This window comes from Carassius auratus, chromosome 16 (assembly GCF_003368295.1).
Source record: "Carassius auratus strain Wakin chromosome 16, ASM336829v1, whole genome shotgun sequence".
Taxonomy (NCBI): domain Eukaryota; kingdom Metazoa; phylum Chordata; class Actinopteri; order Cypriniformes; family Cyprinidae; genus Carassius; species Carassius auratus.
The window spans coordinates 3,969,489-3,984,253 of NC_039258.1; the positions used below are offsets into that span (position 1 = coordinate 3,969,489).

The 14,765-nt window shown below is 39.5% G+C and overlaps 2 protein-coding genes across 2 annotated transcripts; both read left to right on the top strand.

Moving 5' to 3' along the window:
* The first annotated feature begins 5,440 nt into the window (after positions 1 to 5,440).
* On the top strand, positions 5,441 to 9,920 carry LOC113115802 (E3 ubiquitin/ISG15 ligase TRIM25-like). Its single transcript, XM_026283431.1, has 3 exons — positions 5,441 to 6,022; positions 9,487 to 9,582; positions 9,662 to 9,920. The coding sequence occupies exons 1-3, from the start codon at positions 5,453 to 5,455 to the stop codon at positions 9,908 to 9,910; spliced, it is 915 nt and encodes a 304-aa protein (XP_026139216.1). The 5' UTR covers positions 5,441 to 5,452; the 3' UTR covers positions 9,911 to 9,920.
* A 721-nt stretch (positions 9,921 to 10,641) lies between these two features.
* On the top strand, positions 10,642 to 13,208 carry LOC113116759 (stonustoxin subunit alpha-like). The gene is made up of 4 exons (XM_026285093.1): positions 10,642 to 10,671; positions 10,759 to 10,918; positions 11,015 to 11,062; positions 11,178 to 13,208. The coding sequence occupies exons 1-4, from the start codon at positions 10,642 to 10,644 to the stop codon at positions 11,696 to 11,698; spliced, it is 759 nt and encodes a 252-aa protein (XP_026140878.1). The 3' UTR covers positions 11,699 to 13,208.
* Positions 13,209 to 14,765: the final 1,557 nt, after the last annotated feature.

Here is a 14,765-nt window from a genome sequence, read left to right on the forward strand (position 1 = left end):
TGTTAGTTGTAAACTATTATACCGATATTTACCAAAACATCAATAAACCAAAATCAGTCAAACAACAAAGCATCACTGCTGACAGAGATGAAGGAGGTCTGAGGAGAGAAAGAGTAAAAGCAGAGACTCACCTGAGACTGTGATGAGCAGCAGCAGCGCTGAGAGTTTCATCATTATTCCTGATGTCTGGATGATGGTTTATGAACTCATGACGGATCAAAACAAACTCGAATATTCCTCAGTGCTCCAGATACTCCTCCTGTTATTCCTCTCAGAGTCACTGAGCGTGTGTGAGATTCAGCAGCTCTGTTGACACTCTCAGACTCCAGCTGGGGCGGGGCCACGAGTCACCAGCCAATCAGAGAGCAGCTGGAGACAAGCACACGCCCTTTACACAAGGTACCGGTGTCCAGCACAATACTACAGATCAGATGATAATACCATGATGGTTCCTGCTGGAAATGGGTATTTCTTTATCTTAGAGTTAAATTTTTTTAATAAATAGGCTAAATTTATTCAGACACCTTCAACATTTCTCACATTACATCACAGTTTATTCACTAGAGTTATATATGACAAAAACAAAATCATCATGATAATGTCAGATTAGAAAGGTGAAATTTAAGCTGTTAAATTTAAGTACACAAGTAGATAATACCAATTTAGGTCAAACAATTACCAAGCAATGCTTAATTTAGCTTAGCCTGTGTTGTTAAAAGTTTGCATTAGCAATTAAAGAAAAAATTGACTGAGCAAAACCAGATAAGGTCAAAGTGTCTAAGTGTCTAAGTGTTTGATCCAAAATTTTACTGGTAGTCCACTGTATGATGAATTTTTTGAGTATAATGTCACAGTTCACTTTATTTTGCTGTCCTCACTTACACAAATGAACTATAGTGTCCTGTGCACATCACATCATTTGTATCAGTGCACATCATTTGTAATTCTAAGAACAGTTTCAGAACTATGATACGCTCTAAATCCTGACTGGGAAGCAAAATAGATATAATTTTCTTCTATAGTAGTAAGGATACTACCTTTTCTAGGGACTCTTTTGAGTCAAGTTGTATTTTTTAATGAGAGTAATAATAACATAAGCCTAATAACAGGTTCTGGACATATCCTAATGACAATGACAAATTTAAAATAGTCAGAAGAAGATCTGTGACTTCTGGAAGCACCTCTTTTAGGAGCTTATGGTTAGGGTCCAAACTCTCTCAGCAGCATCTCTTTGGAATCAGATGGAAGTCAAAATTGTATTTTGCTGCGTGTCTCACTTTCAGTTGTTTTAGCAGTTCAAAAATATTAAATTCTCTCTCCAAAGTACTTTGCTGGATCTTTCTGAATACAGTTTTTTTCAATCGCTAACAAGTGCTTAACCATACTTCAGATACTTTTTCTAAACTCTTAACACAGACTCACACCTACAAAACACAATTGGCCAAATGGATAATTTTCTTCTCAAAAACACATTTTGTTAAATATATACTAAATCTTCATTTCAAAATAGAACACATCTTTATCTGCACACACCAACTTTACCAAAACACTGGAAATCTGACTCAAAATCAAATTATTCTGTCAAAGAATAACACTTGTTTTCACCTCACAAGGTACATACAGTCAATCAAAGTACACCAGGTTTCAAAATACTGGCTATTGTTGACATTACTTAAACTGCATTGACTTTTATGTTTCAGTTTTACATGTATTTGCATGCAAAACATGCAATTCACTGTTTTACACTAAATTTATTGGTTTGGAACTGTATGTCCAAATGTACAGTAATGTTCACATTCAAAAGCATTCCAGTAAAAAGCTATTTTTCCCTTTACTGTTTACTGCAGCAGGCAGTACAGTAGAAACACGGTATGATAGAACAGAACAGGCTCGACAGTATTGCTTACAGTGAACAAAATATCAATGAAACACATAAGAGCATTCTGAACATAAAACAACAACATCAAAAAGCCCAGATAAAAAAGGGGGGGGGGGGGGTGAAAATAAAAACAATCTCTCACTGCTCCTGCTCCTCTCACTGCTCCTCTCACTGTTCCTGCTCCTCTCACTGCTCCTCTCACTGCTCCTGCTCCTCTCACTGTTCCTGCTCCTCTCACTGCTCCTCTCACTGCTCCTGCTCCTCTCACTGCTCCTCTCACTGTTCCTGCTCCTCTCACTGCTCCTCTCACTGCTCCTGCTCCTCTCACTGCTCCTGCTCCTCTCACTGCTCCTCTCACTGCTCCTCTCACTGCTCTTGCTCCTCTCACTGCTCCTCTCACTGCTCCTGCTCCTCTCACTTCTCCTGCTCCTCTCACTGCTCCTCTCACTGCTCCTCTCACTGCTCCTGCTCCTCTCACTGCTCCTCTCACTGCTCCTCTCACTGCTCCTGCTCCTCTCACTTCTCCTGCTCCTCTCACTGCTCCTGCTCCTCTCACTGCTCCTCGCACTGCTCCTGCTCCTCTCACTGCTCCTCTCACTGCTCCTGCTCCTCTCAGTTCTCCTGCTCCTCTCACTGCATCTATCACTGCTCCTGCTCCTCTCACTGCTCCTGCTCCTCTCACTGCATCTATCACTTCTCCTGCTCCTCTCACTGCTCCTGCTCCTCTCACTGCTCCTCTCACTGCTCCTGCTCCTCTCAGTTCTCCTGCTCCTCTCACTGCATCTATCACTGCTCCTGCTCCTCTCACTGCTCCTGCTCCTCTCACTGCATCTATCACTTCTCCTGCTCCTCTCACTGCTCCTGCTCCTCTCACTGCTCCTCTCACTTCTCCTGCTCCTCTCACTGCTCCTGCTCCTCTCACTGCTCCTCTCACTTCTCCTGCTCCTCTCACTGCTCCTGCTCCTCTCACTTCTCCTGCTCCTCTCACTGCTCCTGCTCCTCTCACTTCTCCTGCTCCTCTCACTGCTCCTCGCACTGCTCCTGCTCCTCTCACTGCTCCTCTCACTGCTCCTGCTCCTCTCAGTTCTCCTGCTCCTCTCACTGCATCTATCACTGCTCCTGCTCCTCTCACTGCTCCTGCTCCTCTCACTGCATCTATCACTTCTCCTGCTCCTCTCACTGCTCCTGCTCCTCTCACTGCTCCTCTCACTGCTCCTGCTCCTCTCAGTTCTCCTGCTCCTCTCACTGCATCTATCACTGCTCCTGCTCCTCTCACTGCATCTGTCACTGCTCCTGCTCCTCTCACTGCATCTATGACTGCTCCTGCTCCTCTCACTGCATCTCTCACTGCTCATGCTCCTCTCACTGCATCTCTCACTGCTCATGCTCCTCTCACTGCATCTCTCACTGCTCATGCTCCTCTCACTGCATCTCTCACTGCTCTTGCATCTCTCACTGCATCTCTCTCTGCTCCTGCTCCTCTCACTGCATCTCTCACTGCTCATGCTCCTCTCACTGCATCTCTCACTGCTCTTGCTCCTCTCACTGCTCCTGCTCCTCTCACTGCTCCTCTCACTGCATCTCTCACTGCTCTTGCTCCTCTCACTGCTCCTGCTCTTCTCCCTGGGCCCCTTGCTCTTACTCTTCCTCGTCCATAAATTACAGTGTTTCTCTTTTTCTGTTTCTGTTTCCAAAAACATCACTCTTCAAAGTCCTCCTTTTATTGTATAAGTTTATTGTCTAAAAAATAAGTCCTGCCATTGAGTCTAAGCCAGATTGGAATCAGTTGTGGTTGGCCCAATTTACACAACATAAATCAGCTAAGATATATTGTTTTTGAACTGATATCATTGCAGAAGCAGAGGTTTTTATACTGTATCTAAGGTTTGGAACATTGTTTTTGCTATTGTGGGATGTTGTGTGTTAACATTTGTAAATACTACAAAAACGATCCATAATTTTGTTGGGAGGTATAGCTTGTCTGTTCAGAATATGTAAGCATTGTGGAAATGTGTTCAGTGACTCCATATTGTGTGAAAACGACATGAAATGTGTGAATGGTATGGCCACAATAGATAGATGCTGTGCTAATTGTGTTTAGAGTTTTGAAAATGTGACAACTGCTTGGACAAATGCTTGTTAGCGACTGAAAAAAACTGTAAATACAAACTCCCCTTCATCCTTCATTTATGAGCTGATTTTTTAGTCTTTGATTTTCTCAATTCTCCTCACTACATATCTCAGCTAAAAGATTTATTCTCAAGTATCAATTTTCCCTTTTCAGGAAAGAAGATACAGGTCCTTCATGAAAGCCTCTTTGCCCAAAGTCAAGCTTAACCACATTGAGCAAATTTTGTCATCTTTCTAATCAGAAAACATATATCTAAGTGAGACCTTTTGTCTTTATTAGGACATTTAAACTTTGCCATGTGCATTATTCCCCAAAGGCAGTGCATTTATCTTTAGACTATTGCAGTCATCAAAATCTGTTTGTGCATGATTTAATTAGTTTAGATGAAGGATGTCAGTCTGATCTAGTATTTTGGACCACTTTACATATATATAATATAATATGTAATGAGCCAGCCAATGTGTGTAGGTGAGAAAGTCAAGTGTAAAATTTTGTATGTTCCTGGTGAAATATTTTTTTTTTTTAAAGTATTACATTTTGTGTGTATCAATATTTAGTTGTGGTGAATCAATGGTGTGCATTTAATTTATTTTCCTTCATTAGTATTAGGCATTGTTAAGGACTTCAATTGGGCAACTTTAAAGATTATTTTTGAATGAAATATCTGGAAAAATGACAAAAGTTATTGCCCTTTGTATTATTGACAAACTCTGTTCCTATTGAGACTGTGACGCTGCTTTGACAAAATCAGTATTGTATGAAGTGCTTTATGAATAAAGGTAACTTGACGTGTGTGTTTGTGTTTGTGTGTGTGTGTGTGTTAGTGCATTAGTGTGTGTGTGTGTGTGTGTGTGTGTGAGTGTGTCTGTGTGTTAGTGCATTAGTGTGTGTGTGTGCTCTTGTTTTTGTGTCATATCAGGACACAACTCTGTATAATGTCATGGGTATGACATAGGTATTACAAGGAGAGGGTGACTTATGAGGACATAACCCATGTCCCCATTTTTCAAAACACTTATAAATCATACAGAATGAGTTTTTTTGAGAAAGTAAAAATGCAGAAAGTTTCCTGTGAGGGTTAGGGTTAGGTGTAGGGTTGGTGAAGGGCCATAGAATATACAGTTTCTACAGAATAAAACCATTACACCTATGGGATGAACACACTTTACACAAAAACATACGTGTGTGTGTGTGTGTTTACTGCTCATTACTATCTGTGTTCACTTGGATGGGTTAAACTAAGAGGACAAATTACAAGTATGGGTTATCATACTTGGCTTATACACCACTATCACTATCACTATCACTGCTTAAGATTCAGGTGAGTCAAAACTAAACTCTAAAGGAGCTTTACACACGTCACTCAAAAACAGAACCAGGAAACATATCAGTTCAGAAACTGAAAGTTTAGTTTGCTGTTGTGTGTTTATTCAAGCAGAAAGATGGACGCAGCAACAGTTTTTCAGGATGAATTTAAGTGTCCGGTGTGTCTGGATCTGCTGAAGGATCCAGTGACCACTTCCTGTGGACACAGTTACTGTAAGAGCTGTATTACAGACTGCTGGGATGAAGAAGATGAGAAGAGCGTCTACAGCTGCCCTCAGTGCAAACAGATCTTCAGTCCAAGACCTGCTTTAGCTACGAACACCATGCTGGCTGAAGTGGTGAAGAAACTGAAGAAGACCAAACTTCCTGCTGACCGTTACACTGGAGCTGGAGATAAGAAGTGTGATGTCTGTACTGGAAAAAAATACAAAGCCGTCAAGTCCTGTCTGATGTGTGTGAACTCTTACTGTCAGACTCACCTTGAACAACACGAGAGTTGGTTTAAAGGAAAGAGACACAGTTTGATTGAAGCCACTGGACAACTGCAGGAGATGATCTGCCAGAAACATGAGAAGCTTCTTGAGATCTTCTGTCGCACTGATCAGAAATGTATATGTATGCTGTGTATGGATGAACATAAAAACCACGACATTGTATCAGTTGGAGAACAGAGGACAGAGAATCAGGTATTTAAAACTAAACACTGATGAAATATTGCTGACACTCGTTTCAAAATAATTACAAGCTTACAGCATTCACACTGCATATGACAGCAGAAGTTAGCAGCTGCTGCAAAACGAGTTTCACACAATAGACTTTGATTGAACAACATAAAATAATGTAGTGATCTAGTCACCAGTTCATTGTATTAATACTTTTATTAGTCAAAATACAAGCTACACAGCAGAAACACGGTCAGTGTGAAGCTCCATATGTATCAGTTTCACTTTTATGTAAGGAATCCCCAAATAATCCCAAAGACTTGATATAATGTGTGTAGGTCTTTTAATTTCACTTCTGCGGAGTTTACCTAATTTATCAGGATTTAGTTTCAATTTTAGTCTAGCACAGTTTTTTTAATGTGATTCCAATTTCAAGTGAACGTAACATTTAGGCTGTATTTCTAATTCACGAGTTCGCCTGTCCATCCAGTTCTGATGGTTAATGTTAAACAATCTTGGCTTGCTGTTCTCAATGGAGAATGATTAGGCTCCTCCAGAACCGGAAATAAGATGTTACAAGAGAACGTGAAAATCACTTATCAACCATAAACAAGATGACACAACGTGCATTCAGTCATTTAAGTACAAATGTGATGTGATCAAAAGTTTTGGTACCATAAGAAAGCTATGTTCAAGCCCTTCCCAAAAATTTATTTTTTTCTTGAACTTAACAAAGTTTGTGGCTATAGGATTTTGGCCGATAGCTATGATTTTCAGGTATGGAATTTTGAGTAAAACAGGTTTAAAGTGAGACAGGTTTCATTTTTTCCTCAACAAGAAGTGTCTGTCATAAGTATAATACTGCATCATTACACATAAATTGCTATTTACTGCTCTAAATGTGATTTTTTTTCCAAAATATTTTCAGAGATGACAGACAAGATGTTATAGAATAATAAAAAAAAAAAATCCGGAATACGTCCCAGCACAACATTTGACGGGTTTTCCCAGATCACATCACAAATGATGAAATATGAGGAGGATGTTTAGCAATACTTATCTTGTTCGCTGCACATCATCTCTAGTCTCAGTGCTACCTGAGGTGCCATCACCATTCCACCAGCAGCCGCCACTCAAAGTCCCTAATGATTCAGTGTTGAAAATGTAATTTGAAAAACAACAGTAGGCTAATTCAACCAGTAGGAACTAGATCTAGGATAGTGTGGGTGGGAACGATATGCAGGGACCAATTGGCCACTGTTTAACAGTGCATTTGGATGTCTACAATTTACTGTACGCTGTAGAGTAGGAAGGAGCACTGGGACAGGGCAGTATGCTGGGAGAGTCCAGTGACTGCTGCTTATATAGGCTTGTAATGATAATTGACAGGCCTGAATGAATAGGCTCCTCCAAAGCCTACATTTGGAACTTCTGTTAAAACACAAATCACAGAATGAACTATATCTTTAAGTTGGTTGCCACATACTCACTCGTACAAAAGTGTAGTTTTCAGTCACCCAGCTGCCTTCAACTTGCTAAGGGGGCATATACACTGGGCTCGTTTGCTGCAGTCTGAGCCCGAGCACGATTGTTCCAGGCGCTGCCCACAGCGTTGGTCTGCTTTCACACTAAGTTGGAACCCAGGTGTGTTTGCAGTCACCTTACATCATCGCAAATGCACACAGAAAACGCATGGAGAACACAACGTGACTGAGCATAGTTGTAATTTTTTGTTATTTTGGTGCTATTATGCACAGCATAGTGAACGACAACTGCGTTTATGTTCATTGCATGGTGTAATTCAGCACATATCCAGCACATATCAACGTACCCCTGCCGCTCATGGTTCTCGTGTGTTGAGGAAACAATGATATCGACAGTGTTATGCATTCGTGGGATACTTTACTTCCTGAACAAGTGCGCACCCTAGTCCGTGTTGCTTGTACATTCACGTGAACCACACCACAGTTCGGGAGCAACCGAACTCAGACCACTTTCTCCAGGTAGTCTCGGGTTCGGTACCCCAGTATGCATCAGGGTCCGATGACAGTGTTCACATTAGCGATTTTTTTATGCAATGATGATGAAGAATTGATAGAGCAGCCATCAAGTCTTAGACGGTGTTCTAGGTTATTACATGCAGAGTTTTTAGGTCCTATAATTATCACCTACAGCAGTAAGAAATTACTTGTCATCCAGTTTTTTATATCGACTATGCATTCCATTAGTTTCTCAAATTGTTGTGTTTCACCCGGGCCAAAAAGAAATATAGAGCATTATCAGCATAACAGTAAAAGCTAACACCATGTTTCCTGATGATATCTCCCAAGGGTAACATATAAAGCGTGAAGAGTAGCGGCCCTAGTACTGAGCCTTGAGGTACTCCATACTGCACTTGTGATCGATATGATACATCTTCATTCACTGCTACGAATTGACGGCGGTCATATAAATATGATTTTAAACCATGCTAATGCACTTCCATTAATGCCAACAAAGTGTTCTAGTCTATGCAAAATAATGCTGTGGTCAATTGTGTCAAACGCAGCACTAAGATCCAATAAAACTAATAGAGAGATACACCCACGATCAGATGATAAGAGCAGATCATTTGTAACTCTAAGGAGAGCAGTATCAGTACTATGATACGGTCTAAATCCTGACTGGAAATCCTCACATATACCACTTTTCTCTAAGAAGGAATATAATTGTGAGGATACCACCTTTTCTAGTATCTTGGACAGAAAAGGGAGATTCGAGATTGGTCTATAACTAGTTAGTCTATTAACTAGTTCTTTGGGTTCAAGTCGTGGTTTTTTGATGAGAGATTAATGACAGCCAGTTTAAAGGTTTTGGGGACATATCCTAATGAAAATGAGGACTTAATAATAGTCTGAAGAGGATCTATGACTTCTGGAAGCACCTCTTTTAGGAGCTTAGATGGTATAGGGTCTAACATACATGTTGTTGGTTTAGATGATTTAACAAGTTTATACAATTCTTCCTCTCCTATAGTAGAGAATGAGTGGAACTGTTCCTCAGGGGGCCTATAGTGCACTGTCTGATGTGATACTGTAGCTGATGGCAGTTAATTTAGCCACTGTATTCAATAAATACCTGGGGTTATGTTTGTTTTCTTCAAAAAGAGAAGAAAAGTAATCGGATTTAGCCGTTTTTAATGCTTTTCTGTAGGATAGGTTACTTTCCCACCAAGCAATACGAAATACCTCAAGTTTTGTTTTCCTACAGCTGCGATCTATTTTTCAGGCTGCTGTCTTTAAGGTGCGAGTGTGCTCATTATACTATGGTGTCAGACTGTTTTCTTTAACCTTTGTAATAATAAAATCTCCATAATCATCGGGAAGAAGGAGGCGGGAACCGGTGGACAATCAAACTGACATTTTAATACTTATTTTTAGCCTTCCTGGACTTTGATACATTTACAGAGACACTTTTGAGACATTTACAATTTTCTATTTGTCCTCCAGAACCAGCTGAAGGAGACACAGAAGACGCTCCAGCAGAGAATCCAGCAGAGAGAGAAAGATCTCCAGCAGCTGAGAGAGACTGTGGAGTCTCATAAGGTGAGTCTGGAGAAGAAGAGAAGTTTGTCTCCGTCTCAGTTCAGACTCACTGAAGCTGAATCACTGTGTGTCCTAACAGCGCTCTGCACAGACAGCAGTGGAGGACAGTGAGAAGATCTTCACTGAGCTCATCCGCTCTGGTATGAGAGGCCATTCTGAGCTGATACGACTGATCAGAGATCAGGAAAAGACTGCAGTGAGTCGAGCTGAAGAACGACTGGAACGACTGGAGCAGGAGATCAATGATCTGAGGAGGAGAGACGCTGAGCTGGAGCAGCTTTCACACACACAGGATCACATCCAGTTCCTGCAGGTAACACACATCTAGAAGAACAGGATCATAGTAGACATGAGTGAGATTCTGCTGTGACAGAGACTCACAGAGTCTTATTATATAATCATCAGTCAGACTCTCATCTTATCAGCTTCTTTTGAAAGAGACGGTGCTTACAAATGGCTTTCATTTGTGGAGATCTCTTAGGAATCATTTCTCTGAGCTCTTTTATCTTGAAGATACATTTAGCTGTCAAACACCACTAGCAGTTCAAAACGTTTCATTTTAGCAACTCGATAGTACCGATTCTGAGTAAAGTCAATCAAAATTGAATCAGGTGATCTTGAAACCTGATAAAACTGTAACAATTTTAATGGCAAGTAATCATAAATGATGATCATAAAGATGATCATAAATGATGATCATAAAGACCACAAACAAGAATTAAGTATGTACAGTATATTATCAGTGCTTCAGTGTATCGAAACCAAAATAAACCTGAGTTGAAGTTATAAATGACAGTCAATCTACAGTAGTCAACATATGAAGTGGATAAGAAAAAGGTTAATCAAAGTGGTCCTAAAACAAGAACACATTTTGGTTTTAGGTTTAAGGACAACTTTGATGAAAGGTTTTGATCCACTTCAAATGTTGACTACTATAATCGTAGTCTTTGAGCTGCATTTTCTGAGCAATTATACTGATCCCTACAATGAGACTCCATTGATGTGCTTGACCTGTTAGATGGAGATTTATGTTTTTAGCTGAAGTTTTATTAACCAATAATGAATATTGAGTTACTAAAGATCAGTCAAGTCAACACGAGCCAGACAAATCTGATGATCCTGAAGGTTATTGGATAAAGTGTGGAGCTGATGAGTTTTAATTTCTGTTTTCTGTAGAGTTCCAAGACTTTCTCAGCACCTCCTGAATCTACAAATGTAAATGATGACCCCTACATTTCTCTCTTCTCTTCTGATGGTCTGAGAGAATCTGTCCATCAGCTGAGAGACAAACTTGAGGATTTATGCAAAGAGAAGATCAAGAAGATCTCAGACAGAGGTAAAGTCCTGGAGATTCATCTGTCCATCATCATCTCATATCATGGAGAACATCATATTAAATAATCACACTGTTCATGTCTGTTGATTTCCACAGTCACATTCACCTACATTGTTCTCTGGAAAAGGAACGACTTTCTACGATGTAAGTCAGTAAGAAAACAAGAGAGTGTTTTCATGTTCTTCCTGTACAGTTTAGCTACATTAAATAATCAAACAGATCCATACATCCTGATTATGGTGTGTTTTATCTCCATCAGATTCTCATCAGCTCACTCTGGATCCAAACACTGTGAATAAATACCTTCATCTGTCTGAGAACAACAGAGTGATTGCTGCGACTAAAACAGTCCAGTCATATCCTGATCATCCAGACAGATTTGATGTGTATCCTCAGCTGTTGTGTAGAGAAAGTGTGTCCGGACGCTGTTACTGGGAGATTGAGTGGAGTGGAAATAATGGTGTGCGTATATCAGTGTCATATAAGAGCATCAGCAGGAAAGGAGATGTTGAGTGTTTGTTTGGATTTAATGACCAGTCATGGATTTTGTTCTGCTCTCCCTCCGTATACTCTTTCAGACACAATAAAATAGAGACTGTTCTCCCTGTGATTCCCATCAGCAGGAGAATAGGAGTGTATGTGGATCACAGTGCAGGAACTCTGTCCTTCTACAGCGTCTCTGACACAATGAGCCTCATCCACACAGTCCAGACCACATTCACTCAGCCGCTCTACCCTGGGTTTTGGGTTAATAATGAATCATCAGTGAAACTGTGTTGATAAAATAATGTTCTATATCTGTACTAAGTTTGCCATAATTGGCTACACACACACCCTCCACATGCCAGCTTGATCCCCTCCCCACAGTTTTAGTCAAATCCTGCCTGTCCTCTCTACTTTCCCTTATATCTGCTATCTTCCACTCCTCACTCACTACTGGAATTGTTCTTCTACATTTCAAAACTGCAGTTGTCACTCCAATTCTAAAAAAAAAAAACGGGTCTAGAACCCAACAATTATAATAACCATTGCCCAATCTCTAATCTTCCCTTCATTTCCAAAATTTAAAAAAATAAAATAGTTGCTACTCAACTTCACTCATATATCTCTAAATAACCTCTACAAACAATTCCAATCTCGCTTCCGTCCCCACCATAGTTCAGAAACTGCTCTTATCAAAATCACCAATAATCTGCTTATGGCTGCCGACTCTGGTTCTATCACCATCCTTATTCTCCTTTATTTAAGTGCAGCCTTCGATACTAACTCTCACTTCATCCTTCTCAACAGATTATCTTCCATTGACATCACTCACACCCCTCTCTGCCGGTTTCACTCATATCTTTCAGGCCGCAAACATTCAGATCTAAGTCTGCCACAGTCACCACAGGTGTTCCCCAGGGCTTTGTCCTGGGTGCTTTCTTTTCATTATTTATCTCCTTCCACTTGGTAATATTTTTCGCAAATACAATATTCATTTCCACAGTTTCGCGGGAAAACACTCAACTCTACCTTTCCTGTGGACCCAATTCCACACTCCCCCTCTCCAATATTTTCAACTGTTTATCTGAAATAAAATCCTTGTTCACTTTAAACTTCTTAAAACTTAATTGTGACAAAACCGAAATCCTTTTTAATGGCACCAAAACTACACTTTCTAAAGTTGACAGTTTTTTCTGTTGACTCCTTGGTTTTCCCCTCCCCTCAGGTTAAGATTTTGGGTGTCATCCTCTGCAATTTATTATCATTTCAACCAAATATTAATAATGTAACATCTTTCCATCTTTGTAACATTAATCGTCTTTGTCCCTTTTCTCAGTTACATTCTACCTCTATCCTTGTCATAGTCTAGTCAGTTCCTGTATTGATTACTGTAATCTGACATCTGTAACATTGACTCTGTAAGAATTAAAGAACCTCAGACACTTGGATCTTCAAAAGCCACACAGTGCATTAACATATAGTCATCTGTTCCCACATTTCACTAAGAGAAAGTGCGGGAAACGCCTCTATCAAATATGTTATCAGTTCCTTCATATCCCCTTCCTTACCCATCCTTCCTCCACTTGGTTTCACTCAGAATGGTCTATAATATAATGTTCTACATTAATGCAAGTGATATTTACAGTCATGTTTGGTGTCATTTGAAATGTCTCAGGGCGACTGGTACAATGGTCTCAATCTTACAAAAGTAGACTAAAAGATAATACAGGTCCTAAGACACAGGTATGCATCTTACTCTTAAATACATCTTTGAGAATTTGATGTATTGATGTATTAATTTGATATAATTGGAATGTAATTGGAATATTTTATATTTACCTGACTGTAAATAAATTGTTATATTTGATTCTATTCCGTTTTACTCTGTAATTATTGGCTCTAGTAGATTACGCTACATCCTTGTAACCAAATTTCCTGTGTCAGGTTAGTAACAGACTAAAATTCCATTGAAATGGAGCATAGTGCACACCAACTGTATCTTCAGAGATCCGGCTAACACTTGATATCAGTTTCAAGAGTACTTAGATTGTAAGGCAGGGATAGGCAACCCTGGTCCTTGAGGGCCACTGTCCTGCAAAATTTAGCTTCAGCCCTCATAAAAACTCACATGCCTGTATCTATCTAGTAATCCCGAAATACTGATTGCCTTGTTCAGGTGTGTTTAATTAGGAGCTAAACTTTGCAGGACAGTGGCTCTCCAGGACCGAAGTTGCCTATCCTTGTTGTAAGGGCTTATAGGGAATTTCCGTTTAGGTCAACTGGATGTTGTTTGACCAACCTAAATAGGTTGAGCCTAACCTCTGTTTATTGTAATATTACTCTAGCTAAGTGTACGTGGGAAACCATGGCATGACCATAACAAAACTACTATCAGGGAAAGTAATTTTAGTCAACTTATACCAATAGTAGTGGTCATGACCTCCGACTAGAAATAATGTTGCTTTATTCAAGTGTGTACAAATCTATGGGGGATAACTAAAAGTACTTTTAGAATGAGCAAGAATAGGAGCGGCCGTCTAAAGTATTAGCCAATTACCTCTGTCTAATAACCAAGACTGACGAGAATGTCACTGTAAGATATGCTAATGCCAAAGTGATATATCTTTGAGTGACATGAGCACCCGAATGAACAATTACAATAATATGAGAAAATAAATAGAATAATCAAATCTCAGAATAATAATGATTAGAAATGGTCAAGCAACCAAGTTGCCTTTCAATCTAAATTTGAGGTCATACTAAAATGGAGTAAGATTTGATAATAAAATGGAGTCAGATTTGAGTTTAACATAAATTGAATAACTCTATGCGGTGAAAAGACCAAACACGCCGGAAACCTTCAGCCAGCATCGGATACCTTCCTTGGACCGTGTGCGTGGACCATACAACTCTTTCCCTCTGTTTAAACCCAGACTTAAAAATCACCTGTTTAAGAAGGTTTATTCTTTGTAACTGCACATTTCTATTTGTACTGTTGTCTATTGTCGATTTATTATTTCAAACTTGTTGTAAAGTGATCTTGAATTTTGTGAAAGGTGCTTCAAATAAAATGTATTATTATTATTATTATTAATAATAATAATTTTTTTGGTAAAATATGTAATTTATTTTAGTCTAATCCAAATATTTTTTTAATTGAGCTATATATAAACTACAGTTATAGAATATATAGTATTGTACATTTATATTTGCATAAAATATTGTACAATACTATATATTCTATAACTGTAGCAATACTCCTTATGTTTTATCCCCAGACATTTTCCATTTGAACTTAATTTATAAAATACACAGTTTCAGATACACAAAACCTGCATCTGGCACTGCTTAAGTACTTTACTCA